The sequence below is a fragment of the Heterodontus francisci genome, chromosome 22, assembly GCF_036365525.1.
Source record: "Heterodontus francisci isolate sHetFra1 chromosome 22, sHetFra1.hap1, whole genome shotgun sequence".
NCBI classification, from domain to species: domain Eukaryota; kingdom Metazoa; phylum Chordata; class Chondrichthyes; order Heterodontiformes; family Heterodontidae; genus Heterodontus; species Heterodontus francisci.
The window spans coordinates 48,849,732-48,877,483 of NC_090392.1; the positions used below are offsets into that span (position 1 = coordinate 48,849,732).

Sequence of the window (27,752 nt, forward strand, 5' to 3'; positions counted from 1 at the left end):
ATTTTTGGTGACTCTCTTTCCTTCCTCACTTCACTGCCAGCAGGCTTTGCACCAACAGTGAGATTGAGAAGCCTAACTTTAGCTTAAAGCAGCCTGGAATGTGAATTGAGGAGGGGAAACTAATTGTTTATTAAAAGCCTCTTGAACCTGGTCCTAACCGCATTTAAGTCCTGGTTAAACATCTGTGGGCAAAATCCCCTTAATGTACACTTGCAATGTGATGCATTTACTCAGCATCTCAGATTTCTTGCACCACAAGTGACAGACTAGTGCCCATTACTACCGTACCTCAGTGCTGTACAGTGACCGACCTGTATCCTAGTGTTGTCGTGACAGACCTGTACTGTGCATGTCTTAATCAGGTGGCTGTCTGATCATTCTCTGCGGTCAGCCTTGTGTTACAATGTTGGACCTGTAGCCACCACTTCACACTAGTGTTACAATGACAGATATGTAGCCAACACCAGTTCATTGTAGTGTTATACAGCTCAAAATGTTATCTTCAGACACAGTTCAAGTTTGGAAGAACAGAATCTACAATTGTCTTGACAGCTGTTACATACGAACATATGAATTAGGTGCAGGAGTAGGCCACTCCACCCCTTGCACCTGTTCCGCCATTCAACAAATCATGAGGGCGGCGCAGTGGTTAGCACCGCAGCCTCACAGCTCCAGGGACCCGGGTTCAATTCTGGGTACTGCCTGTGCGGAGTTTGCAAGTTCTCCCTGTGACCGCGTGGGTTTTCGCCGGGTGCTCTGGTTTCTTCCCACCACCAAAGACTTGCAGGTGATAGGTAAGTTGGCCATCGTAAATTGCCCCTAGTGTAGGTAGGTGGTAGGGAATATGGGATTACTGTAGGGTGAGTATAAATGGGTGGTTCTTGGTCGGCACAGACTCGGTGGGCCGAAGGGCCTGTTTCAGTGCTGTATCTAAATAAATAAATGGCTGATCTGATTGTAACCTCAATTCCATATTCCTGCCTACCCCCAATAACCTTCCACCCCCTTGCTTATCAAGAATCTATCTACTTCTGCCTTGAAAATATTCAAAGATTCTGCTTCCACCGCCTTTTGAGGAAGAGTGTTCGAAAGACTCATGACCCTCAGTGAAAAAATTCTCATCTCTGTCTTAAATGGGCAACCCCTTATTTTTAAAGGAGAGGCACTCCTTTGAGCGGGAATTGAACCAGCGACCTATGGATGTCATTGCTTTGTTTTCCTCTGTAGTCCTCCACTCCACCAGCTGAGCTATCACTGTTTTTCAAAAAATTCCTATGCTTTACTGAAATCCAGCAATAATCCTGCATAGACCAGCTGCAGTAGGGGGCTGCTGTGCTGTGTGTTTGTAAGTACTGACTTTTTCTCTCTCCTCAGGTAAAGTTTAACCAGGCTCTGGCTGACCATTCAGTGGCTGAGAAACCACGGTTGATTGATGGCATTGTACTGACTAAATTCGATACAATTGATGATAAGGTAATACTCTAGTACTTAGTGGTCCCAAGTTAATTTTGTTCTGCCAGACTAGAATTTAGTACAACTGCAGTGTGATGTAGTGGAGTTCTTTGTTCACTTATGTGCAAATGCCTCACAACTATGTTCTTCTGTAAACATAGAGATTTTTTCAACTGTTTTTTTATTCATGCTGGTCAGAGTAAGCATAATCATTTTAAACTTTGACCTGGACTGCGAACTGTAAATGTGATCTAGCGTAGACAGTGTTAAACATTCAGATTGTAATTACAACAACTGCTGAGCTCGTCTTTCCAAATGGTTCAGTCTTTCTGCTGCCAATAATAAACTCCAGAAAACTTACTTCATGACATTTCTCTGCCATTCTAACTCAAATTTCAGTCATGTCTTAAAGGCCTTCCAAACTCCTATTTAACTTCTTACATAGTTTGAGAAAAAAGCAGTTGTAAGTTTCTGATTCTGCAAAATCAGGATCAAGAAGCCCTTATTTGGGTGTTTCTTCCCTGTCCTGCATCTCAGCAGAGCCAGAGACAGTCTATTAAAACAGTGTGGTTCATCAAATCAGTGATTTACCTTGCTGCTGAAATAGGTTTGCAAATTTAACCTGTTAATTTGTAACTTGCACTGGGTTGGGGTGTTTGTTGTAATTTTACATGCGGCTCACAGAGCTCCATTGTACATAAAAGGGTCGTGAAGAGAAAGTTTGGACTCCTCTCCTGTAGACACTGTGTAATGTCAAGTCCCTTTCCAATGATGGTCTTCGTAATGCACCATGATTACTAACAGATCACTCTAATATGTCGTCCTTCAAGCTTGTTCTGCCATTCCGTGAGATCATTACTGATCTATGACCAAACTCCATATTCCTGCCTTTTCCCCCCCCTATCCCTTTAGTTAACAAAAATCTATCACTCGATTTTAAAATTAACACTTAACCTAGCATCAATTGCCATTTGTGGCAGAGTGTTCCAAATTTCTACTGCCCTTTGTGTAGAAGTATTTCTTAACTTCATTCCTGTAAAGTATGGCTCTAATATTTAGACTATGCCCCCCAGTCCTAGACTCCACCAGTCAGCATAAATAGTTTCTATCGACCCTGTCTGTTCCCCTTAACTTAAAAACTTCGATCAAATCAACTCTTAACCTTCTAATCTCCAGGAAGCACAGCTCGAGTTTGTTTAATCTCTCCTCATAGCTTAACCCTTGGAGACCATCTGGTATATTTTGCTGTGCATCCATGTACAATGGAGCTCTGTGGGCCACATGTAAAATTACAATAAACACCCTAACCCAGTGCAAGTTACAAATTAACAGTGTCAGGCAAGCCCTCCACTTGCCAAGAATGAGGAAAATTAATTTTGCCACATGAACATTGATTTTAAACAGTTGGTGAAAGAACTTGCTTGAAAAAACAATTGTCGACTTTGGCTGGAGAGAAACATTAGCATATCAACGGCCAGTACTTCAAAGGACAAAGGAGCTATTCCCTGCTCCAATTTAATCCACAACGGACTTTTGATTACCAGACCTTGAAGCATTCTAGGTGAACTACTAAGATGGCCAAATACACAAACAGACGAGGTCAGACCAGTTTAGTCACATGACTGGCTGACTGTTGGAGTTTTTTTAATTTGTACTGGCCACAGGGTTAAAACTCAGAAAGCTGTTCGCTCCTGGACTGGAAAAGTACTTTCTCCTGTCTGCTTTTGTCTCACTCACCTGCTTCGGAAACCATTGAAGATATATGAATCCCAAGAGAGAAAAGTCTCCTACAGTGAACAAGGTTTAAGAAGAATACTGGGCCCCAACGAAAAGCAAGACTACCTACAATCAAGGACTCTACAGCGAGCTCGAAACACAGTTTTTAAAAAAAAAACCTTCAGAGATTGCCTCATCTCTCCATTTTATTTTTCTTCTCTTTTCTGTCTCTATTTGCATGTGCGTATCACATATGTATTCTAGCCTGGGGTGCAGTGTGTATCCATAGGCGTTAACCGAATTAGAGTTTAAGTTCTAATAAATTGCACTTTTCTTTAAACTTAAGAAAACCTGGTGTGCTCATTTCTTTGCCTTATAATTGGAAAGGTTGAACAAGGATTCACAAAGTGGGAGATCAAAACACTTTAAAAATTGAACCCTGTTACAATAAGACCGGGTGAAGACAGTAAAAGACCTCTAGGCACCTTTCTCATCTGGTTTTAACAGCAGGTTAAATTTGCAAATCTATTTCAGCATCATTCTGGTAAATCTACACTGCACTCCCTCAAGATCAGTATATCCTTCCTGAGGTGTGGTGCCCAGAACTGGTTGCAGTAATCCGGGTGTGGTCTAACCAAGGCTTTGTACAACTTAAGTATAACTTCTACTCCCTTGTATTCTAGTTGATATAAAGACCAGCTTTCCATTAGCCTCTTTGATTATTTTCTGTACCTGTTCATGGCATTTTAATCTATGTATCTGGGCCCCAAAGTCTCTTTGGATTGCCACTGTTTTCTAGCTTTTCAACATTTAGAAAAATACTCTATCCTTTTAAGTCAAAAGTAGATGGTCTCACATTTACCTACATTGAAATGCATTTGGCACAGTTTTGCCTCCATGATGTACATTTCCGGTGCGATGCATATAACTCACCATGTCAGATTGTTCCCACTACCAGTGACAGACTAGTACCCATTACTGCTGTATCCCAGTGTTGCCCATTCACTTAATCTGACATTTATAGGCTTTTCTCTTGTGTTTCAGGTTGGTGCTGCCATTTCTATGACCTACATCACTGGCCAACCAATAGTCTTCGTTGGAACTGGACAGACCTACAGTGACCTGCGCAGCCTCAATGCCAAGGCTGTTGTCAGTGCTCTGATGAAGGCTTAATACCTGCTTTTCACTACTGTCTTAATGCAGCCCAACTGCCACTAAATTCATCTCCAGTCTATCACTGATTTCTCCCTGCACATTGGAGGATCATTGCTGAATACGTTATGTGGCGTTACTTGTTCAAATTGTATCATTTCCAGCATCAGTCTGCTGCAAACTCCCCCTCAACTTGCATTTTTTTTAAAACACATGGAAGCACAGCAAAGTGTACCATTTCCTCACTGATGGAGAAAAAAGATCCACTGCTTTTCCTTTTTTTAAAAAGTCTTTAATTCTTAGTGCAATAAACTTCAGTACTGGCTGCCTATGAATTGCAGAGAAATTGTAAAGAGAATTTATTAAATAAAGCTGCTATAATTGTCAGCTGTGGCCTTGTTTCAGCTGTTAAGTGTCTGTTCCTTTACGGGTTTGATTGCAAGCTGTGGGTGGTACAACTAGCACCCATTTTTGTGCAGATTTACAAGATGCCAGTATTTTCTGTTTACTGTTGGAAAATAGAATATCGTTCAGCACCTTTTATGGAGATGGAAAGATTTGCTGGAATACTACAATAAAAAAGTGCTAGAAACTGAGCAATTCCACCTTCGCTTTGAGGTGGAGGGTGGGCGGGAGATTCCCTGCTCAGAACGGCTTGACTTGCGGATACTTGTGAATTTCCAGCTTTTATGATTCTCTGCTGTAATGTTCTGATTCTACTTGAGTTCACTTTAGCCCGGTAGAATACTCTGTGCAGGTCTCCTCCAGTCACCCACTCTTGCTGTTACCAATGGAATATTCTTGTTTGAAAGTTGCCATCAATATTTGTTTAGAAATAGTTGCCAACAAGCAGGGACAGCTTATTGAATAACTTTGCCTGTGTTGTACCAGGGTATATAAGCAATGATTTCAAACTTTTCAGACCCTCTCCTGACCTCTAAAATATTTGGCTGAGATTTCTTTGTTTCAGCCTTGTGCTGGTTTTTGAGAGAAGATGCACTTAACCGATCACAAAGGCAGGCCATTTGGCCCAATTGGTTTTTGCTGGTGCTTATGCTGCACACCAGCCTCCTCCCAACCCTTTTCATCTAACCCTATCAATATATTCTTTTCCTTTCTCCCTCATGTACTTATGTAGCTTCCCCTTAACTACGTTATTCATACCAACTACTCCATGTGGTTGAGCATTCCACATCTTACCAATCCAGGTAAAGAAGTTTTAAAAATTCTTTGATTTATTAGTGACTATAGTGCTAATTTTAGACTGAGTGGAAACCTCTTCCCTAAATCAAATCTATCAAACCCTGTTGTACTTTGAAAACTTCTAATCAGGTCACGTCTTTTTTCCCAAAGAAATAAAAACTCCAACCTATTTTTAGTTTTTCCCTGATATTTTAAAGGGGCAGTACCCTTTTTGCTTTAATTGCTCAATGGTTAGATGCATCCCTAATTAAAAGACTGCCCCACCCCAGGCTGTGTTTGCATGTACAAATTTCCTCTCATTTCTGCCACTTTTGAGCAATGTCTACCAGAACCCTCACTCGTTTACATAGCTCTGCACCCCATGCAAAAGACTACTCATGCAAGTTTCCTGGATTTATACCTGAAAATTCAGGCTCAACACAGCCTGAAGTTACCTGAATATTGGGTGTAAGTAAGATTGCTAGAGTCTGATAAAATACCAAAGTGCTGTCAGTCTCATGGACCCACCTAATAATAATCCAAGAGCATGGTGCTGGAAAACCACATACAGACTGAGCATAGGTAGCTAATGAGGCAAATAGCCAATATTATTGAAAGCCCAGTGAGCTTGGTGTATTCAATATATAAAAAAAATGAATATCTTACCTTTGTTCATTCATCATCCTTCACTTGCCTCTCCAGAATCAGATCAGAGCTTCAAAGGAGAACATTGCTAGGATGCAGTCTATTTTGATATGTTTGTGTCCCTGTAACTTATTTTTATATTTATATTTAGAGATACAGCACAAACAGGCCCTTTGGCCCACCAAGTCTGTGCTGACCAACAAGCACCCATTTATACTAACCCTGCAGTAATCCCATAATCCCTACCTACACTAGGAGCAATTTACCTATCAACCTGCAAGTCTTTGGCTGTGGGAGGAAACCGGAGCACCCGGCAAAAACCCACGCGGTCACAGGGAGAACTCGCAAACTCCGCACAGGCAGTACCCAGAATCAAACCCGGGTCCCTGCAGCTGTGAGGCTGCGGTGCTAACCACTGTGCTGCCCATTTTCTGCATTGTGAAAAGGCACCTTCCCTGGGCTAAGATGCAGCTCTTCTCATTGTTGCCATTTTAATGGTTGTATGCAGTTTTGTTTAAAGATGGTTTTTACCTTTTCTTTTGACACTTCCTTGATGTCTGAAAATTGGCTGCACTGTCTACGGAGGGGAGGTAGGATCAGTTACAATATTAGGAAATTTACTGAGAAGCATACCTGCTGTAGGAGTAAACCCTGGTTTATTGGGGTCTCCAATGGACATGTGGCATCTGGAAGTTTGAGTTTAGTTGTAGAGGCACAGGAGGATGCCATTGAGTCCAGGTTGGCTCTCTAGAGCAATAGTCAGTCCCAGTCCCCTGCCCTATAAGTTTATTTTCAAGTGTCCATCTAATTTCCTTCGAAACCATTGATCATCTCCACTTCCATCACCCTCGTCGGCAACATGTTCCAACTCATTACCACTTGCTGTGTAGAAAACTTTCATCTCACCCTGCGTCTCTTGCCCAAAATGTTAAATGCATCCCTTAGTCCTTGTACCATCAGCTAACAGGAACAGCATTTCTTTGTCTACCTTATCTAAACCAGTCAATCTTGTACATCTCTATCAGATCTCCCTACAACTTTCTTCACTGCAAGAACAACCCCAGCTTCTCCAACCTAACCTTTTAGCTAAAATTCCTCATCCCTGGTACCATTCTGGTAAATCTCCTCTGCACCCTCTCAAGGACCTTCACACACTTCCTGAAGTGTGGTGACACAATACTGCAAAGCTCTGGTTAAGCCACAACTAAAGGTTCAGCATAACTTCCCTACTTTTGTACTCAATACCTCTCTTTATGAAGCTTAAGATCCCAAATGCTCTCAATAGGTCCCTCCACTTTCAAAGATCTATGCACATTAACCGCTAGGTTCCTCTATCCCTGCACACTCTTCAGAATTGTACTATTATGTCTATATTGCCTCTCCCTGTTCCTTTTTCCAAATTGCATCATCTCATCCTTCTCTACTAAATTCTGTCTGCCTATTCTGCTAACCTATCTATGTCCTGTTGCAGGCAAATGGTATCAACCTGATTGCCACACCTCCAAGTTTGGTATCAACAAATGTTACTCTGTATTTCAAGTCATTTATATATACCAAAAAAAAGCAGTGGTCCTAGCACTTGTGTTGGTATAACAAGGCTCCTTGAGACATCAGTACTCATTGGCACTAGTGTTCTTCGTTAGAAACACCCAAAGACCTTTGTCTCTTAATACCAGATAAAAATCAGAAGTTCAAAGCATAATTTATAGGCAAGAAACTGCATGATGCCAATTATATAATTTCTACCTTGTAAATGCACCATCTGAAGCTAATGAGTCCTGATTTGAGAACAAGTACCCCAATGTCAAGGTGGAAGTGAGAGCAGCTGGTCCTAATAGCACACTCCAAACCAGATGCTCCACTGGTCCAGGGGAAGGAAGTGATGAGGGTGGTTCCCAATTACGATGATCTAGTTTTGCAGTCCTGGACTTTGAATCCCTTGCTGACTCAATACAAACAAACCTGGTTTATCTCAGGCCTTCCACTGGCAGGACTACCATGCTATCCTAAGTCCTATAGGGTCTAATTGTTTAATTTCTATAAATGAATCTACGTGGTTAATTCTTGAATCTTGAGTTCAACTTCTAAATGGTGTGTTGGTGACTCCATTTTCCAAGTGGCTGAAAGAAAGTGCAGTAGAAACCTCCTATTCCGTAAAGGGCAAAATAAAGGCAGGGCTGCAGCTTCCAGTTCATAGTGGGACATGACAGCCTTTTATGCGAAGTGCAACGCGTTCCTTGTAAGATGGAATTGATTATTAAAATACACTAAAATTACATCACTCAGGTAGCAGTGAGTTGTGAGAAACACTTGTTCCAGCACTGCCTGGCTGAGAGAAACACATCATTTTATGCTATAGACTTGTGCCTGCCAGAAACTGGGCTGAAGTTGCCCAATTTAATTTGATGTCTTTAGGATGCTTGCAAACTGATGGGATAGAGCAGGGTTATTCAACCTTTTTGGGCAGATGGCTACATTACGATTTTTGCTCATCCTGGGGGTCTGGTGAGCAAATTTTTAAAGATAAACAGGCGGCACAGGGGCTAGCACCGCAGCCTCACAGCTCCAGCGACCCGATTCAGTTCTGGGTACTGCCTGTGCGGAGTTTGCAAGTTCTCCCCGTGACCGCGTGGGTTTCCGCCGGGTGCTCCGGTTTCCTCCCACAGCCAAAGACTTGCAGGTTGATAGCTAAATTGGCCATTGTAAATTGTCCGAGTGTAGGTAGGTGGTAGGGAATATGGAATTAATGTAGGATTAGTATAAATGGGTGGTTGTTGGTCGGCACAGACTTGGTGGGCCGAAGGGCCTGTTTCAGTGCTGTATCTCTAAATAAAGGCATTAAAAATTTATCTTGCCGATAAAAACAAATGTGCATTTTTGTGAAGAAGCTTTAAAAGACTAATTTATTGACTTACTTTGTCATCACTAAATTGAAAACTGATTTAGTTACATACCTGGCATTGTTTTTGCTTGCATAAGTAGTCAATCTCTGTCCACATACTTAATGCAGTGATGCAGAATATTCTGGATAGATGTCCACCTGTTAGAGACCTTTCTCTCTCTCTCTCCCCCTGTACTACCCCATTCCCCCCCCCCACCCCCCCCCCCCGCCTCCGTGTTATCCTCATTTTGGGTTACCCCTTCCCCCCTCTCTCGGTTTTCCTCCCTCTCTCTCTATTCTCTCTGCCCCCTCCCCTCTCTTTACAAGTTTGCTCAGCACAGCAGCTTTGTGGTTGGTTAGTCTGTTTAAAAACATCACACTGAGTTTCACAACTGCTGAAGCGGGAATATGCTTCCCAACATTGGACAGATTCGGGGTTTTCCGGCAGGCTTTTTAAAAAAAAGTCAGAAAACCCTGAGTCTGTCAAAGTTGGGAAGCGTGTTCCTGCTTCAGCAGCTGTCAGCTGTGAAACTGACAGCGTGATGTTTTTAAAAAGGCTGCTCTGCAGAAGACGACAAAGGGAAATTTCCCATCTCCAGTCATGGAGTCCTGGAAAGGATGAGGACTAGCCCTGGGTACAGTTTATACCCGTGGGCAAGATCAACCCTGGGATAGAATTTGGAAAGAAATTGAATGCAGGTTCCCCCAGCCATAAAAGGACAGGTTTAACATTATGCGATCCTGTCCCACACTAGATCTTTCATACCCTTATTTGTATGTAACTAGATTTTGGTAAAGGTCCTTCACAAAAATTCATGAACACATCAATAGGAATTTGCAGCAGGAGCAATATTCTTTTGATCCATACTGGTGTTTAACATTCCATTAATTTTTCACATCCTGCCTGGCTGTGCTTCATGAGAACACCAAAGCAATAGCTCTAAAACAGTCATATCATTAATGATTTTTAATGATAAAATAATCTGTACAGAAGTCAGTCATTAACTGTACAAAATCGCTACATCAAAACTAGAATTGTACAATTGCAAGAGTTGTCAAGACTGGGAGAAGAACTCTTGATGAAGTCTATAAAATCCAGCTCACTTTAATGAGCAAAAAAAAAAAACAAAGATCAGCAAGTTTAAAAACTAGAAGTTTTGACTTAGCACTGAAGAAAATGGGAGTGTTTGTCATACAGCAAGGTGGAACACTCTTTTCACCACGTGCTGTCGCTCTCTGTCAGGACTGTCAAGCTTTGGCCTCCTCGGTGGCTGTCAGTTACTCTGCATCCTCTGCACAATATTCATCTACACCTGGGCTGTGTTTCAACAATCTTATGAAAGGCAAGCAAGCACTCATCTCCCCAACTTTATTTCATCATCTGTTTCAATTCTCTGGGCTGGGCAGGAGAACAAAAGCCATGGTGAGTAGACAGCTCCAACAGATCATAATATTTACAATCCATAATGCATACATTTAATCCATACTTTTTAGAAGGCTGACCTGCAATCGGAAACTTGCAAAGGGCCTCAGAAAGGGGGCAGATCTTGGAAGTCAAAGTTAAAAGACTGAGGTTTCCAGAAGTATTTTGGTCCCAAAGGCCATTATGTTATAGGGTAGTATTAAATAAAGTGGAGCTTATATAAAGGCCTACTGAATCCCATCACTAAATAGCCATATAGAATCCTAGAAATTAAACCACAGGAGGTAATTTAACCTATTGCATCTGTGCTGGCAGTAGTTTTTCCAAATTGAGCTATCTACTCTTTCCCCATTTCCCGAGATGGTTTGACTTATTTTAAAGGATGTTTTAGTTTCTGCCTCAATAACCTGCCTGCTCCGGCCAAAAAATGAGCCACCCAGTCTAATCCCACCTTCCAGCATTTGGTTCGTAGCCCTGCAAGTTAGGGCACTTGAGGTGCACATCCAGACACCTTTTGAATGAGTTGAGGGTTTCAGCCTCTACTATCCTTTCAGGCAGTGAGTTCCAGACCCCCACCACCCTCTGGGTGAAAAAACATTTCCTCATCTCCCCTCTAATCCTTCTACCAATCACTTTAAATCTATGCCCCCTAGTCACTGACCTCTCTGCTAAGGTGAATAGGCTCTTCCCATCCACTCTGTCCAGGCCCCTCACAATTTTGTACATTTCAATCGGATCTCCCCTCAGCCTTCTCTGTTCAAAGGAGAACAAACCCCAGCCTAATAAGCTTTCTTCATAGCTGCATTTTTCCAGTCCTGGCAACATTCTCATAAATCTCCTCTGTACCCTCTCTTGCACAATTACATCCTTTCTGTAATGAGGTGACCAGAACTGCACAAAGTACTCAAGTTGTGACGTATCCTCCCTGCTCTTATATTCTATAACTAGGCTAATAAAGGAAAGGATTCCATATGCCTTCTTAACCACCTTATCGACCTGTCCTGTTACCGTCAGGAATCAATGGACATTCACTCCAAGGTCCCTCACTTCCTCTACATCTCAGTATTCCCCGACTAATCGTGTATTCCTTTGCCTTGTTTGACCTCCCCAAATGCATCGCCTCACACTTCTCTGGGTCGAATTCCATTTGCCACTTTTCTGCCCACCTGATCAGTCCATCGATACCTTCCTGCAGCCTACAGCTATCCTCCTCGCTATCCACCATACGGCCAATCTTTGTATCTGCGAACTTCTTGATCATGCCCCCTACAAATAATGTGCAAATCGTTTATACTACAAAAAGCAGGGGACCCAGTACTAAGCCCTGCAGAACGCTGCTGGAAACAGCCCTCTCGTCGCAAAAGCACCCGTCAACAATTATCCTTTGTTTCCTGACACTGAGACAATTTTTTCCAGTACATTGATGACTGTATCGGTGCCGCTTCCTGCTCTCACCCTGAACTAGAAAACCTCTTCAATTTTGTTTCCAATTTCCATCCTTCTCTCATCCTCACATGGTCTATACCCAACACTCCCCTTCCCTTCCTCGACCTCTCTGTCTTTCTCTATCAATAATATTCATTATAAGCCCACGGCTACCTTGACTACACTGCTTCACACCCTATTTCCTGTAAGGACTCTATTCCATTCTCCCAGTTTCTCTATCTCCAATGCATCTGTTCTGATGATGCAACCTTCCACAACAGTGCTTCTGACATGTCTTCCATTTTCCTCAACCGAGGATTACCCCACACTGTGCTCGACAGGGCCCTCAACCGTGTCCAACCTACTTCCCGCACTTCTGCCCTCACCCCTTCCCCTCCATTCCAGAAGCACGACAGGGTTCCCCCTTGTCCTCACTTTCCATCCCACCAGCCTCCACATCCAAAGGATCATCCTCCACCATTTCCACCACCTCCAGTGTGATGCCACCACCAAACACATCTTCCCCCCACCTGTCAGCATTCCGAAGGGATCGATCCCTCTGCGACACCCTGTCCACTCCTCCATCACCCCTGACTCCTTGTCCTCTTGCCATGCAATCACAGGAGGTGTAATACCCTTTTACCTCCTCTCTCCTCACCATCCAAAGCCCCAAACACTCCTTCCAGGTGAAGCAGCATTTTCTTGTACTTCCTTCAATTTAGTATACTGTATTCACTGCTCACAATGCAGTCGCCTCTATACTGGGGAAACCAAACGCAGACTAGGTGACCGCTTTGCGGAATACCTCCACTCAGTCTGAAAGCATGACACTGAGCTTCCGGTCGCTTGCCATTTCAGCACCCCCCACCCCCCCACATGCCCATATTTCTGTCTTTGGCCTACTCCAGTAAACATCAACGCAAACTCGAGAAGCAGCACATGATCTTTCGATTAGCCTTGCAGACTGAACATTGAGTTCAATAATTTCAGAGCATGACTGGCTTTTATTTTTACGTTTTTATATTTTATTTTTTAACCATGTGCCGGTTTTTCATGTAGACAAAGCTGCTCATTATTCTGCTATTAACACTCTCTCTGGACTATTGCTTTGTCTTTCACCACAAGCATTTATACGCTCTTTGCCTTTGTCCCAGGACAGCTTTGTTATTTAATGCCTCCTGCTCTCTGCCCCAAACACCTTCCCTCTTGTTCTCTTCCCCACCAACTTCAACCCCGCCCCCTTCACTTGCTTAAAACTTAATTCCTTTCTAACCTTTGCCAGTTCGGATGAAAGGTCACAGACCTGAAACATTAACTCTGCTTCTCTCACCACAGATGCTGCCTGACCTGCTGGATATTTCTGGCACTTTGTTTTTATTTCAGATTTCCAGCATGTGCAGCATTTTGCTTTTATTTGTATCCTTGCTGCATATCCCTGGATCCCATGGGCTTTTATTTACCACTTTCAGTAAAGTGTTTCATTGTGTGACAGCAACTCTGCAAATGAAATTCTACTAAAGTTCAAATGAACAGAAGAACTCAGAGCAACAGTAGGCCATTTGGTCCTTCGAGCCTGTTCCCATTCAACAAGATCGTGGTTGATCATCTACCTCAACTCCACCTCCCGCACTATCCCCACATCACCTTAGTACGTGTTACGGCCATTTGGTGCGACGTGTTTCTCACTGTTCAACTCCCCACTTGACTGCAGCAAGGTAGAGTTTAGCCCCTTGGTGTTTTATTTTTCAAATAAACCGATAGTGACATATTTTCTTGTAGGTTTTTTAAAAAAAATGCTTTACCCTAAAATTGTCACAACCGCATCCACTCACGCATTCGCCTGTGCACATGCACACACACAAAAAGAGAGAGAGAGAGAGAAGGGAAAAAAGGTTGGGGGGGAGGTCACGGTAAACCAGTTGGATTCCGGTGGAAATCAACTACTCAATGGCTGCATGCCTGAAATGACTGTAGATTTCTCTCTTGATTGAAGGTTCAGTTGAAGACGATGGGTACTTCTAGCTCTCTCTGCTGTTTAATGTACATGTAGGATTCTGCAGCAGGGCACATGCCTTCTGGCTTGGCTGGAACACAAGCTGTTAGGATGTTGCTTCTCTCTCTCTGGCTGTCTTTTTTTTTTAAAAAGGTAAAACTGTGTCACCTCTCAGACTTCTCATCCCTTCCCCATGGTGATCGCAGAATGGCCCAGGACGTGGCTACTTCACACCTTCTTGTTTCAGAAGACGACATTCAATTCTGGAATGTTTTTAGGATGGGGTACAATTGACACCTCTTAGCTTTGAAAATTTTCCTTTGTCTTTATCAGATAGTTTGGATACACAAAAGGCAAATCCCTTTTTTCTTCGGCAGCCATTTTGGATCACTGTTCACTTTTCAGAATAAAGGTTCATTTTTTAAAAGACAAAGTTAGTTTTTCATAACTCTTCAGAGTTGGTCAATAATTTGTATCATCGCACTTCCGGTGTGCATGACCGTACCCAAAAATCTATCGACCTCTGCCTTGAATATACTCAACAACTGAGCATCCACAGCTCGTGAAGGAATCTCATTCCAGTCCCAAATGCCCAACCCCTACTCCAAGACTGTGACCCCCAACCCCAAACTCCCCAGCCAGGGGAAACATCCTCCCAGGACCCACCATGTCAAGCCCAACCCCCCCCCACCCCAAAAATTCCACATGCTTCACTAAATTACCTCTCATTGCTCCAAATTCCAGGGAACTCCTACTCCATTCAATCTCTCTTCACAGGACAACCCTCCCATCCCAGAAACCAGTCCAGTAAACCTTTGTTGCATTCCGTCCAAGAAAGCTCATCTCTCTCCAGGCAAGGAGACCAAAACTGTACATAGCACTCGAGATACGGTACCACCAAGGCCCCACATTAATCACAGCAAGACTGCTCCACTGCAATACCTCATTCCCTCTGCAACAATGCCAACATAGCATCTGCCTCCCCAACCACCTTCTGCTCCTGCATGTCAACCCTGTTTCCCCCATGCACAAGGACATATAGGTACCCAAAGAACACCAACACTGCCCAGTCTCCCTTTATTCAAAAAGCACTCCACTTCTCCATGTTCCCTACCAAAATGGACAATTCCACACTTCTCCACACCACACTCCATCTGGTATGTTCCTGTCCGCTCAGCCAACCCATCTAAATACCCCCCACAGCCCCTTCATGTTCTCCCCACAGCCTCACGACCAGCAAATTCAGATACGCCTCATTTGGTTCCCTCATCCAAGCCATTGACACAGATTGTAAATAGCCGAGGCCCAAGCACCAATCCCCACGGCACCTCACTAAATGCTGGGAGGATATTTCCCCTGGCTGGAGAGGCCAGAACTAGGGGCCACAGTCTTGGAACAATGAACATTTAGGACTGAGAGAAATTTCTTCACTCAAGAGGGTTGTGAATCTTTGGAATTCTCTACCCCAGAGGACTATGGATACTCAGTCGTTGTGTATATTCGAGACAATTCAATAAGATTTTTGGGTACTAAGGGAATTAAGGAATATGAGGATAGTGTGGGAAGATGGAGTTGAGGTAGAAGATAATCTTGTTGAATGGTGGAGCAGGCTTAAAGGGTCAAATGGCCCTCTCCTGCTCCTATTTCTCATGCTCTTATATTTTAAAGCTTAATTTGCTTTAAAGAAAATAACTATTAAGTCAAAGAGAATGGAAATAGTGTTCAGGCCCCCATAGATCAGGACAAAGAAAAGTCAATCCTCTCGGGCCAATCAAGACTGGACCAGTTTCTAGTATGTCAGAGAAACCTGAATCGCACCCCCACCTCCCCCTACAAAAGTGAAGCATCTTCAGATGATTTTGTACATTAATGACACTATTTAAATGCAAGTTGTTGTTTTTAATATGGGATCTAAAGCATCACATATGTGAGAGACTCAAATATCCTAAAGGTGACTGACTTCATACCTTGGCTATTAGGTGTAAGAGGACCGTTCTTTAATGTGTCATCAACATTGGAGGCTCCTATCAGAGAAAAATGGAAAGGTGGACATTGGAGACACACAACAGTGCTCTACATCAGGACTGAACTTTCATTGGGAAATTTATAGCATTTTGAGTAAACTTTTCAGCTTGGGGACTAAACACTTAAACATTTATACTCTGTATCGACGTCAAACATTCTTGGGCTAGGCATTGTACAGGTCATATGCAGAGTAAAGGAGTCTGTAAGCTGCCCTGATACTGTAGCTCAGCCCCAAGCCCAGAAGAGCAGTACCTATTTCACAAACATGACATTTGACTTCCCATACCAGCCCTTCAGCTTACTCCCATTATGACCTGGATTTTTGTCATCCCTATGCAGCTCACTGGGAGTGCCTAACAGAAGATCAGTCAGGCACTGTCTATGATTCTCCACCATTCATTTCAGTGGGTAATAAACTGTTGCCAGAGTATGCCCGAACTTCTGATAGCCACTTCCAGCAGGCCAGACACTGAAGCTGAAAATTTAGTTTCACACATTTAGTCCCAATTTGTGAGCAGTTTTGTTTTATTCGGTGAGTTTGCACTATCAAGAAACTTGTGGAAATATTAAGAAATTACTGCCAAAGATATTATTGGACCAAGGGCAGACCACATCTGTAAGGATGCTGAGAAATACCATCTGTCTCCACTTCAACTGGTTCAAGTCCATGAATTCTCACATCATTGAAAATGAAAGTCAGTGTCAAGCTGTTTTCCTGTGGCAAGGGAAGGCCAATTATTCCTCCAAACAACAGAACACGTCAGGTTCCAGTTACACTGCCATTTTTCCATTGATGCAAAGGGGATTTTGGATACACCAAAATAAAAGTATTCAAATAACTCAAGACTACACAGAGTGCACTAAAGTCCCAAGGTGTGAGATGCCTTATGAATGCAGTATGATTCCAAATTTATTGGAGGATTGAGAGGAGTTTAAATTGCATAAGAGTTGCATAGTTAATATTATACAACTGCTAGAACAACAAAGATCAGCAAGCTGACTTCAGCATGGCCCTGGTCAAGACGGAGCCTTGGACTGAGGATCCTGCTCCAAAATCTCACCATTCTGATGCAGAAGATCACCACTTATGGTTCCGCAGTGGAAAACTTTCCCTTTGCCAATTTTCTTGGCTCCCCATTATCTCCTACAGGCACTGTTGGGTTTTGCAAATGCTGATTACACCCCAACGTCTTTGGGAAATTCGCCAATTCAAGTTGGAGACAGAGGGTGTTTCTCAGCATCCTTATGTAGGCAATCCACCCTTTGTCCAATTAACAATATCCTTAGTAATAATTCTGAGAGTCTCTACATCCAAGTCTACATAAGGAACACAGAAACAGGAGTTGGCCTTTCTGCCCTTTGAGCCTATTCCACCATTCATTTAGATCATGGCTGATCTGTAGCTCAATTCCATCCACCAATCTTTGCTCCATATCTCTGGATACCCTTACCCAAAACAAGGTGGGGTAGTGGGGGGAGCGAGAGTTGCAGATTTCAATCCTTTGGTTCCCCCCACCCCCACATTTTGTGAAAAAGATGCTTCCTAATTTCCCTTCTAAATGGCCGAGCTCTATTTTTATTCAACACTCTTGTTCTCGATTTCCCCCACCAGGGGACATAGTTCTCTATATAGCTCTCTATCCAAAATACTTTAATCATTTTAAATATCTTGATTAGATCGCCCCTTAACCAAAGCTCAAGGGACAATAAGCCAAATTTATGCAACCTGTCCTCTTAATTTAACCCTTTAAGTCCTGGTATCCAATCCAAGGCCAATCTTTGCTGAGGTTCCCTGGCCAAAATTGAATGTAATACTCAAGATGGGGTCTGACCAAAGTTCTATACAACTGAAGCATCACTTAATCAATATTCCATTAGTCTTTTTCATTTACTTTTTATACCTGGTCACCCTAATTCCCTTGCTCCTCCACAACTCCTTGTCTTTCATGATTAAGCAAACATTTTGATTCACCTTTCTCAGAACCAAAGTAGATGACCTGAAAACATACTATGCCTCCTAACTTAATGTCATTTAAAAATTTGAAGGTACAACTCTTAATTCCTTCACTATACATTAATGATTTGGAAGGAAGTCACAATGTGAAAAGTTGAGGCCCCAATACAGATCCCTGAAGAACAATACTCATCACATCCTGCCAATCAGAGAACTAACCTGTTATCCCTACTCTGGCTCGTATCTCCCAACCAATTACCAAACCTGGCTCCTTGATCATGGAGGCTAAAGGATGAAATTTACACACCAGATCCTAATCTTGGCTTGCCTAATGTTCAGATGCATACAGCCAGCAAACATTCACTGGACAGCCACCAGGAGCAGGAACCCTGGTTGATTTTCCCAACTTAACCCATTCTGAAAGCTACAGTAATCCAATATGTCCCCAAATAGATTTTTTCCCAGAAAAATGACATGTTCCTAGTGTCAACTGCATCTTGTGTAGTTAGTTGCTGGATTAAAGTCACTGAATCCAACCTCCCGACAACATACCTTGCCTTCCTGAACAGATGGCGTTGGTCAGCCGTTCGAGGTATTCCGGCAGATTGTGGTAATCGTCCCCATAAGAGATCACTTTAATCCCCTTGTCCAACATGTTTTCACGAAGCTTTTTAAATTCATCCACGTCATCCCTGCGCACCAGCATGAAGTGTTCCAGGTCGGACTTGTTTCTCACCGCTTCTAGAAAAAGCGACTGGAACGTAGTGTCCTCAACTGTCCGGCCACAGCCAAGGAAGACGAAGGCCTTGTTTTCATATAGCTTCTGAATTTCCCTCTGCTCAGTAATTAAAGTACAAACATTTACACTGGTGTCCACTCCCTGATGTACAATCAAAATTTACAGTTACTGACATGATCTAGAACAAATCACAAATGTTCCCATTTGCAAAAGTTAAATACATATACAAAACAAAAAGTGCGTCAGTCTTTTATATCAGCCCCTCCTTTCCTGATGGGTGTGGCTCTTGCTGATCACACAAGTGCCCTCCAGGTCCTTGCCCATGTGATTATTGTTCCTGTGCTAGCCTCAACAGTTAGCGTCAATGGACTATTCAGCTGTGGGCAAATCATAGCACGCCCAAATCCTGTCCTCATTCAATATGCATTTTCCCACAGAAATCAATCACAAACTTTGGCTGATTTTTTCCTTCTCTTTAGCACAGGGCATTCAGATCAATTGTATCACCAAAACTGCTGCCATGGCTGAGATCAGCCAACCATTACTTCATCCCCAAGTTTCTGGTTTATCTGGCTTTGTACCACACTGGCACATTTATTCACTGAACCATTAAGGGTGCTCGTTTAGGTTTTTCTAAATCCTTTGCTGATCTGTTGCTATCCCGACCCACGCGTGAATTTACACAGCAGAGTATATTTTGTGCAATGTCACGATCTGTTCGGCAGGACAAATCATCCACAAGGAGAAATGTGTTTGAATTTTCTTACTATGTCAGAACATGTATTGGGCAAGAAGAATACACTACTCCACATGAATTACTGCTCTCTAATGCATTGCTTATTGGGGTGAACTACATTTTGCTCCACAGGAGTTATAGAAAACCGATGAGTTCAAGTAGCAAGTCAAAACAGCACCAAGAATTGCCATACAGCATTACATTATTGGTCACATCAATTTCATAGCACAGAAACAGGCCATTCAGCCCAACTGATCTATGCTACCAGTTATACTCCACACAAGCCTCCTCCCTCCCCTCTTCATCGAATCCCATCACTCTATCCTATTTCTTTCCGCATCATGTGCATATCTAGCTTTTCTTTAAATGCATCAACTACTCCATGTGGTAACGTGTTCCACATTCTCACCTCTCTCTGGATAAAGATGTTCCGCTTTAACTCCCTTTTGGATTTATTAGTGACTATCTTAGATTTATGGTCCCTACTTTTGAACTCACCCACAAGTGCAAACATTTTCTTTATGTCCATCCAGTCAAACCCTTTCATTATCTTAAAGCTCTCAATCAGATCACCCCTCAGTCTTCTCTTTTCTAGAGTAAAGAGTCCCAGTCTGTTCAACATCTCTTAATAAGTATATCCTCTCAGTTCTGTATCAAGCTCGTGATTTTTATTTTTTTAAAAACACCTTCTCCTGTGGCTCTATATCCTTTTTAATAACATGGAGACCTGAACTGTGCACAATACTCCAAGTGTGGTCAAACTACGCTCGATACAAGTTTTAACGTCACTTCTCTGCATTTCAATTCTATTCCTCCAGCAAGAAACCTCAATGCTTTGTTTGCTTTTTTATGGCCTTATTAACCTGGGTTGCTATTTTTAGATATCTGTGAATGTGTACTCCGAGACCCCTTTGCTTCTCTACCCTGTTTAGACTAGCATCTAAGCAGGATGTGGCCTCTACTTTTCCTACCAAAATGCACCACCTCACACTTTTCTAACTGACATGCATTTGCCAATTTCAAGGCCACTCTACAAGTTTATTAATGTATTTTGTCATACTCTTCGAGTGAGCTACATCCCCAATTTAGTGACTTCCGGAAATTTACTTCAAATTCCCGAATCCAAATCATCGTAAATTGTGAAGAGGTCTAAGCACCAATCCCTATAGAACATTCTCAACTTTAGCCAGTCTAAGTAGTTATTTGTCATTCTAGGCCCCCCCCCACCTTAATTTTGTCATGAACATTGGATTTAAACTGTTACTGGAGTGAGGGGTGGACTTGCTGACAGATCAGCCATGGCTGGAAAAGACATTTACATATTAACAGACCGTGTTTGGAAGGACAAAGCAGCCATTCCCTGACATTCAACCCGCAATGGACTTTTGATCACCAGACGTTGAAGGTGGGGAAGTCGCATTCCAGGTTGATTGCTAAGATGGCCGAATACACAAACAGACATGGTCAAACCAACTAGTCACATGACTAATCTGCTGGGCAACCTGAGTTTTTTGAATTTGTACACACAGTTTGGGCAGAGAGCTGTTTGCTCCTGGACTGAGAAGATCTCTCTCCTGTCTGCTCCCATCTCTTTCTCACAAGCCTCTGAATCCACTGAAGACACATGAAACCCAAGAAAGAAAAGTCTCTACAACAGCGAACAAGGTTTAAGAATACTGGGCCCCAACGAAAAGCATGATCTACCTACAATCAAAGACTCTACAGTCAGCTCGAAGAACTGTAACAACTACTCTTCAGATATTGCCTCAAACCTTTCCACTTTATTTTTTTTCTGCTCTTTTCTGTCTCTATTTGCAAGTGAGTATCGCCTATGCATGCCAGCGTGGGGCGCGGCGTGTATCCGTAGGCGTTAACCGAATTAGAGTTTAAGTTTAATAAATGTCAACTTCTTTAAACCTAAAAAAGCCTGTTTGTGTTTGGTTTCTTTGCCTTATTATTGGAAAGCAGAGAACAAGGATTCACCAAGGGGGAGCTAAAAACACTGTTTAAAATTAAACCTGGTTACAGTAGGACCAGGTGAAGGCTAAAAGGGAACCCTAGACCTCTGTCTCACCGTCATAACATTATTTTCTGTTTTCAGTTTGTAGCCAACTTGCCATCCATTCTGTTAGCTGTCCCTAACTCCACATGCTCTGACTGTAGTCATGATTGAAGACCCTTTGAAAGGTTGAGAGATCAACGTTTGTCAGAACACCAGGGGCTTCCCGTGCTATTCTTTGAATTGTGCCATGAGATCTGATGTGCCCACCTAAGAGAGCAGGTGGGGCTTCGATTTAACATCTTATCCAAGAGACAGCATCTTGACAGTGGAGCACTCCCTCATTACTGCGCTGGAGTATCAGCCTAGATTATGTGCTCAAGTCTCTGGCATAGGGCTTGAAGCCATGACCTTCTGAATTGGAAGCAAAAGTGCTACCTCTAAGCCAAGGCTGACATATTTTAGTTAAAGAAGTTCAATCTTAAAGAAATGCATTAATGTTGCAGCCCCAAAGGAAATACACCAACAGTGTTTCTTTAAGAAATGTGTAACTATAGTCGGGTGATTTCCCTTTATTGTAGAAGCCTCATCTAGACCATTCCATTACTTGTTTCACCTGAAAAACCATTAACAGCAGCAAAAGCAAGTTGCATTTATATAGCATCCAGGTACTAAGTGCATCATGGGACCCTGACTTTTACCTATTAATAAAGCCTGCTTGTGACAGGTGGCCCCAACACTGCCAAAAACCTGCAAGTTAAATTATTGGCAGATATAGCATGATGAGAGGGAAGTACTCTTATTTATCTGACGTCCCCACCCCCCACCTCACCTCACACACATTTCACATCCTAGTGGGATGTTAAAAATCGTGCCTTATAATTGCCTAGGTCAAGATGGTTGAAAATACATTGTTCAACAGAATTCAGCGTCCACTTTGTAGAGTCTCTCCATGTTGTTTCAACTCACCACATGTGTTATAACTGGGAGCTACAAGGCTGTCATTAATTGAAGCTGCCACTGACATCGAAACATATTTTAAAAATCCATGTCAACCATTCATATTAAACTCCTGTATCCTAAGTGGTGACAATAATTATTCTGCAAGGATGATGGGGGTAGGGGGGTGGTGGTGAAGGAAAATCATCAATTGGGACAATTAGTCAAGCAGCATTTTGCAGGAAAGCTTCAATATATATCCTGGTGTTCTGCTACAGAACAGCAAGAGCCAAGGTGCAGACTGCAAGTCCATTCCCCCATCTGTGCCCTTTTAAATCTTGTGTCCATATGTTATTTCAATGTATGCACTAGGAAAGTAACCCAAAACTCACCATCACTTCTGTATTACGCAACACATTCTGGTAGCCCAAAGGATGTAGAACGATCCCGCTGGGGTTAGTGTAAACACCATGGATGTGTAACACACTCAACTTTCGTTTCTCCTGTGCCCATTCAAGTACCTATCACAAACAGAAGCAGAATGGAACAGAGGAGAGACTAGCTCTTCCAGCCTGTCAATGTACATGCAGCAAAACGAATGGCAATTGCTCGATGAATTATCTGTTTATTCAGATTAAATGTAATTTCCTACCTTGTTTGTTTAAATTAATCACTTTAGAAAACTATCAAAGATAGAATTAATATTTTTACTTATTTCAGCAAAGGTAGCTTACTCAGCCAATTTTCACTGCCTGTTGACAGTTACCGAACATGCTTTGTTTATACTGTCGACTTTGATAGCACCCAGCTGGGTCCAGATACATCCCTTGCATCTCACACATGCTAAATGACTGTTTAAACTTAACAGAGGTTTAGAAAGCACCCTGGGACTGATTCACATGTTGGGAACTTAAGAAGCCTTTCCAGTTTCCTGAGATCTGGGAAAGAAGTGTAGAAATAGTGCAATACTGTAAAGAAAGGGCATTGTATTGCTATGGAGTAATCTTTTAAAGGAAAGGATTCACAGTAATGAACAGAACAGATTTGCAAAGACTATTTTCATAAAATATTAGAATAATTCTTATTGAAACAGCAAATGTTTATGACAGGTTGTTGTGACAGCTCCTTATGTTTAAGTTACTAAATTTCAGATCCATGAGTGCACCACACAGACATCACTCTGTGACCTGAATCAACAGCTCCACTTTTTAAATTTAAAAAACAGTAATTGCTGGAAATACATAGCAGGTCTGACAGCATTCCAAAAGACAGAAAACGCTTTAACATTTGGGGTGAACACCCATCAGAACTAAAAACAAGAAGGTGAGAGAAAGCATTTTTAGACTTGACTAAAACAGAGAACAAAAGGTGAATAAAAAATATTTTTAAAAGCTCCAGAAAAACAAAACTAATTTCAGTTCCACCTTGGAGACTCCAGGCAAAGACCTTCTGAGACTACAGCATTATCTATTTTTATGATAGATTTCCAAAGTTCTTCTTGTTTCTTTGAATCCAGAGTTCTCATCATACTTCTCCATAGTTGGCAATTTCCTAACTCCTCCAAAGCTGCCTATGTTATTGTCTAATAAGTTCTGTTAGTGGATGTTAAATACCTAGTAGTTGAAGGTAATAGGGAGAACATGTGTTGGGTCTTGTTAGGAGTGGAGAAGTAAGCTCTGTGGCAAGCAATAAACAGTCTCCACCAAAGCTTATCAAGCATATCAGTGAAAAATGTGATATCTGTAAAAAAAAAACAGGAGGACGCCATCACGACCTGTAGTGAGTCTCCCATTAGCAAGGGACTTAAATTAAACCGTAGTTATGGACTGGAGTGTATAGGATAAAGACAAAAACATTTTTCTTCTACACTTTATAGACATAGCGACTAGATTCAGTCTATCAACGGTAATTTATAGTAAAGACAAAACAGTAATAGTGTACAAGCTAATGGAAAGATGGATAGGAGCGGGACTGGGAGCACCAGCTACATTTCTAACTGACAATGGAGGAGAATTTGCCAATGATGAGTTTAGGAGCATGTGTGAGAATATGAATATTGTAGCAATGCACATGTCTGCAGAAAGTCCTTTTAGTAATGGGATTTGTGAGAGAAATCACGCCACGATTGACAAAATGCTGCGAAAAATTTTAGCCGACCAACCAAATTGTAAATTGACAACTGCTCTGGGGTGGGCAGTACATGCACAAAAAACGCTTCAAATGGTTGGGGGGGGGGGTGGTGGTGGTGGGCTATAGCCCCATCATTAGTTTCGGTTAGGAATCCGAAAATACCTTTGGTAATGTGGGATCAGCCCCAGCTATAGAGGGAACTAAAATTATTTCAATTTTTGCAGATCATTTGAATGCCACGCATGCAGGGAGAAGAACATTTATTAAGGTGGAGGTTTCAGTTAAAATTAGGAATGCTTGGAGGTATCAGGCCATCAGAAAAGAATTTTAATAAAGGGGACATGGTGTATTACAAAAGAGAAGGGTAGAAAGAATGGAGAGGCCCAGGAACAGTTAGAGGCACTGATAGCAAAACTGTAATTCTACGACATAGCAACCAAACGGTTAAGAGTATATTCCTCGCGGCTTACTGATACTGATTATACATTGACAGAATCTGAACAAATGATGGACACTGATGTGGAACCATGTACTTCGCATGCACAAATGTCAGCACATAACAGGCTAACTGAGAGTGGACCAAGTGATAAAGAAGATCAAGATAAGCCCATTTCTCCCAAAGGTCAACTACCAAAAGTTGGGACTAGACTGATGTATATGCCAGAAGGGGCTAGTGAATGGAGGGAAGCCACCATTATAGGAAGGGCAGGAAAGACCAGAGAAATGCAAACATTGGCTGAATGTGCAAGACAAGGGTCAGGATATCAGACCTATAGATTTGCAGAAGGAAGTAAAAAATGTGGAAGGCCAGAAAACATAGTGTAAGTTCAGACAGTGGGCCTGAAGATGATCATAGTCCAAGGAAAGGTCACGAACTTGTGAAAGGCAGTCTGGTTGTAGGAGGAACAGGTCGAGTAGTAGTAGTCCAGAAAGGGATAGGAAATCTAGTAAGGGACGTGGTTTCACATGAGCAAGGACCAGAGAGCAGGCGAGGAGCACCACAAGAAGTATCAGCCCTTACAACAGAGACGCTCTAGTGGCTACTAACAAGTTAGATGGTAAGTTGGTAAAAGGATGCAAAACAAAAAGTGCTTGACAATTAGAGAGAGTTTGGCGTATACATGGAGGTGCCAGATAGAGGACAACAAGCATTGTCCCATAGATAAACCTATACATAGAAAATACTTCCCGATGGTACGTATAAAGCTACGGCCAGACTTGTAGCTCAGGGATTTGAGGAACGACTAGGCGACAAAGAAGTTAGAGTAGACTCCCCAACAGCAGGAAAAGCAAGTTTGAGAATTTTCCTAGCCCTTTTAGCGAAACACGCATGGGAATGTAAAACTATTGACATCAAAGCAGCATTTTTGCAAGGGGAGAAATTTCAAAGGGAAGTATTTTTAAAGCCACCAAAAGAAGCTGGAGATATAGAGGGGAAATTATGGAAGCTAAACAAGTGTGTTATGGGCTAAACGATCCATCCAGGGTGTGGTATTTTTCAGTTAGGTCCGTCCTACTAAAAGCTGGTTGTATTCAGCGAAAAGTGGATCCGGCAATGTTTTATCGGTACTATGAAGCAAAAAGTAGCAGGCATTCTCTTGATGTAAGTAGACGATTTTCTGTGGGGAGGATATGTGGCATTTAAGAAATTTGTTGTACAGGAATTTAAAAGTGGATGTCGGGCTTCTGGAGCTTTTAAAAATATAGGGTTGAATATTAGGCAGACTAAGTTGGGGGTAACCCTAAATCAACAGTCTTACCGAGAGAATATGAACAGGATCCCAATAAATCGGGCCAGATCCTCACAAAAGGGAGACTCTGTAACCAAGGAAGAAGCAGACCAGTTTAGGAGCTTAATTGGGCAGTTGAACTGGTTGTGCACACAAACTAGGCTGGCCGCTTGCTATGTGTTAGAATTGAACACCATGCTGAAACATGCCACTGTTGGGGAAGTGCTGAAAGCAAATAAGACATTGAAGAAATTGAGTGTAGACAAATGTACAATCAAGTTTCCAGCATTGGGTGACCCAGAAGAAATGAAATTAGTCATTTCTGGTGACGCCTCACACGCTAATCCTCCCGATGATTATTAGAGAGCAGCAGGGTTCATTATATTTTTGGTGGGAAGAAATAATAAATGTTGTCCATTAGCCTGGAAATCGAAGAAAATAAAGAGGATAGTTAAAAGCACCTTAGCTGCTAGGACACTTGTACTGATAGAAGAGATAGATATGGGAATGTATTTATTGAGTATTTCAAAGGAACTCTTATATAAAAGGGGCAATCATAGAAATATTTTCCTATAGAATGCTATATAGATAATAATTCTCTGGGACAACGTCCATTCGACAGAGAGTGTCAAGGAAAAGAGGTTAAGGATTGATCTCGCGAGTATAAAAGAAATGTTGAAAAGAAATTCCCAAAATAAAATGGGTCGACCGCAAGTCATCAGTTGTCAGATTGTACAGTATGGTAATGGCTGGTGCTGTTGAAGGTTGATGGTATAATAATGCGAGATAAAGAAAAATGTATTATTTTGTCTCTTCTTTCTGTTTTATATGTATTTAATTTAAAGAGAGGAATGTTAGTGTCTTATTAAGTTCTGTTAATGGATGTTAAATACCTAGTAGTTGAAGGTAATAGGGTGAACATGTGTTGGGTCTTGTTAGGAGTGGAGAAATAAGCTCTGTAGCAAGCAATAAACAGTCTTCACCATAGCATCCTTCACAAACAGGCTTGGAGGTTTCTCTAACAGACTACACCTGCCCAACCATGGTCCTTTCACAATTCAGAATGTATGTGTGGATGGTGCGAGTTCATAGAATCATACAACACAGAAGGCGGCCATCTGGTCCATCAAGACTGTGCTGGTTCTTTCAAAGAGCAATCCAGTTAGTCCCACTCTTTCTCCATATTCCTGCAATGTTTTCCCTTTCAAATATTTATCCAATTCCCTTTTGAAGGCTACTATGGAATCTGTATCCACCACCCCATCAGGCAGTGCATTCCAAATCCTAACAACTCAGTGCATGAAAACTTTTTTCCTCATGTCGTCTCTGGTTCTTTGCCCAATTACTTTAAATGTGTCTCCTCTGGTTATCGACACTTCAGCCACTGAAAACAGTTTCTCTTTCTTTATCTAAACCCTTCATGATTTTAAACACCTCTATCAAATCTCCTTTTATCCTTCTCTGCTCTAAGGAGAATTACCCCAGCTTCTCCAGTCTATCCACATAACTGTAATCCCTCACCCCTGGAACCATTCTAGTAAATCTTTTCTGTACTCTCTCCAAAGCCTTCACATCCTCCCAGTGGAGACCAAAATTGGATACAGTATTCCCACTGGGGGCTGAAGTCTTCC

General features: G+C 42.1%; 2 protein-coding genes across 8 annotated transcripts in view; one reads left to right on the plus strand and one right to left on the minus strand.

Moving 5' to 3' along the window:
- The window catches only part of srpra (SRP receptor subunit alpha), a 59,510-nt gene extending 54,797 nt beyond the window's left edge, over window positions 1-4,713 (plus strand). For both annotated transcript variants that reach the window (XM_068053796.1, XM_068053797.1), the window contains exons 13-14: window positions 1,375-1,473; window positions 4,213-4,713. In XM_068053796.1, coding sequence (XP_067909897.1) covers window positions 1,375-1,473; window positions 4,213-4,341 — 228 coding nt within the window. In that variant the 3' untranslated portion in view covers window positions 4,342-4,713. The remainder of the gene's footprint in view (window positions 1-1,374; window positions 1,474-4,212) is intronic.
- A 5,303-nt stretch (window positions 4,714-10,016) lies between these two features.
- The window catches only part of fam118b (family with sequence similarity 118 member B), a 105,183-nt gene continuing 87,447 nt past the window's right edge, over window positions 10,017-27,752 (minus strand). For 4 of the 6 annotated variants that reach the window (XM_068053810.1, XM_068053808.1, XM_068053809.1 and 1 more), the window contains exons 5-8: window positions 22,654-22,782; window positions 18,401-18,728; window positions 15,837-15,893; window positions 10,017-10,427 (exon numbers count right to left, since the gene is read on the minus strand). In XM_068053810.1, the coding sequence (XP_067909911.1) occupies window positions 10,384-10,427; window positions 15,837-15,893; window positions 18,401-18,728; window positions 22,654-22,782 (558 nt within the window). In that variant the 3' untranslated portion in view covers window positions 10,017-10,383. The remainder of the gene's footprint in view (window positions 10,428-15,836; window positions 15,894-18,400; window positions 18,729-22,653; window positions 22,783-27,752) is intronic. The other 2 variants (XM_068053811.1, XM_068053812.1) reach the window with 2 other exon arrangements.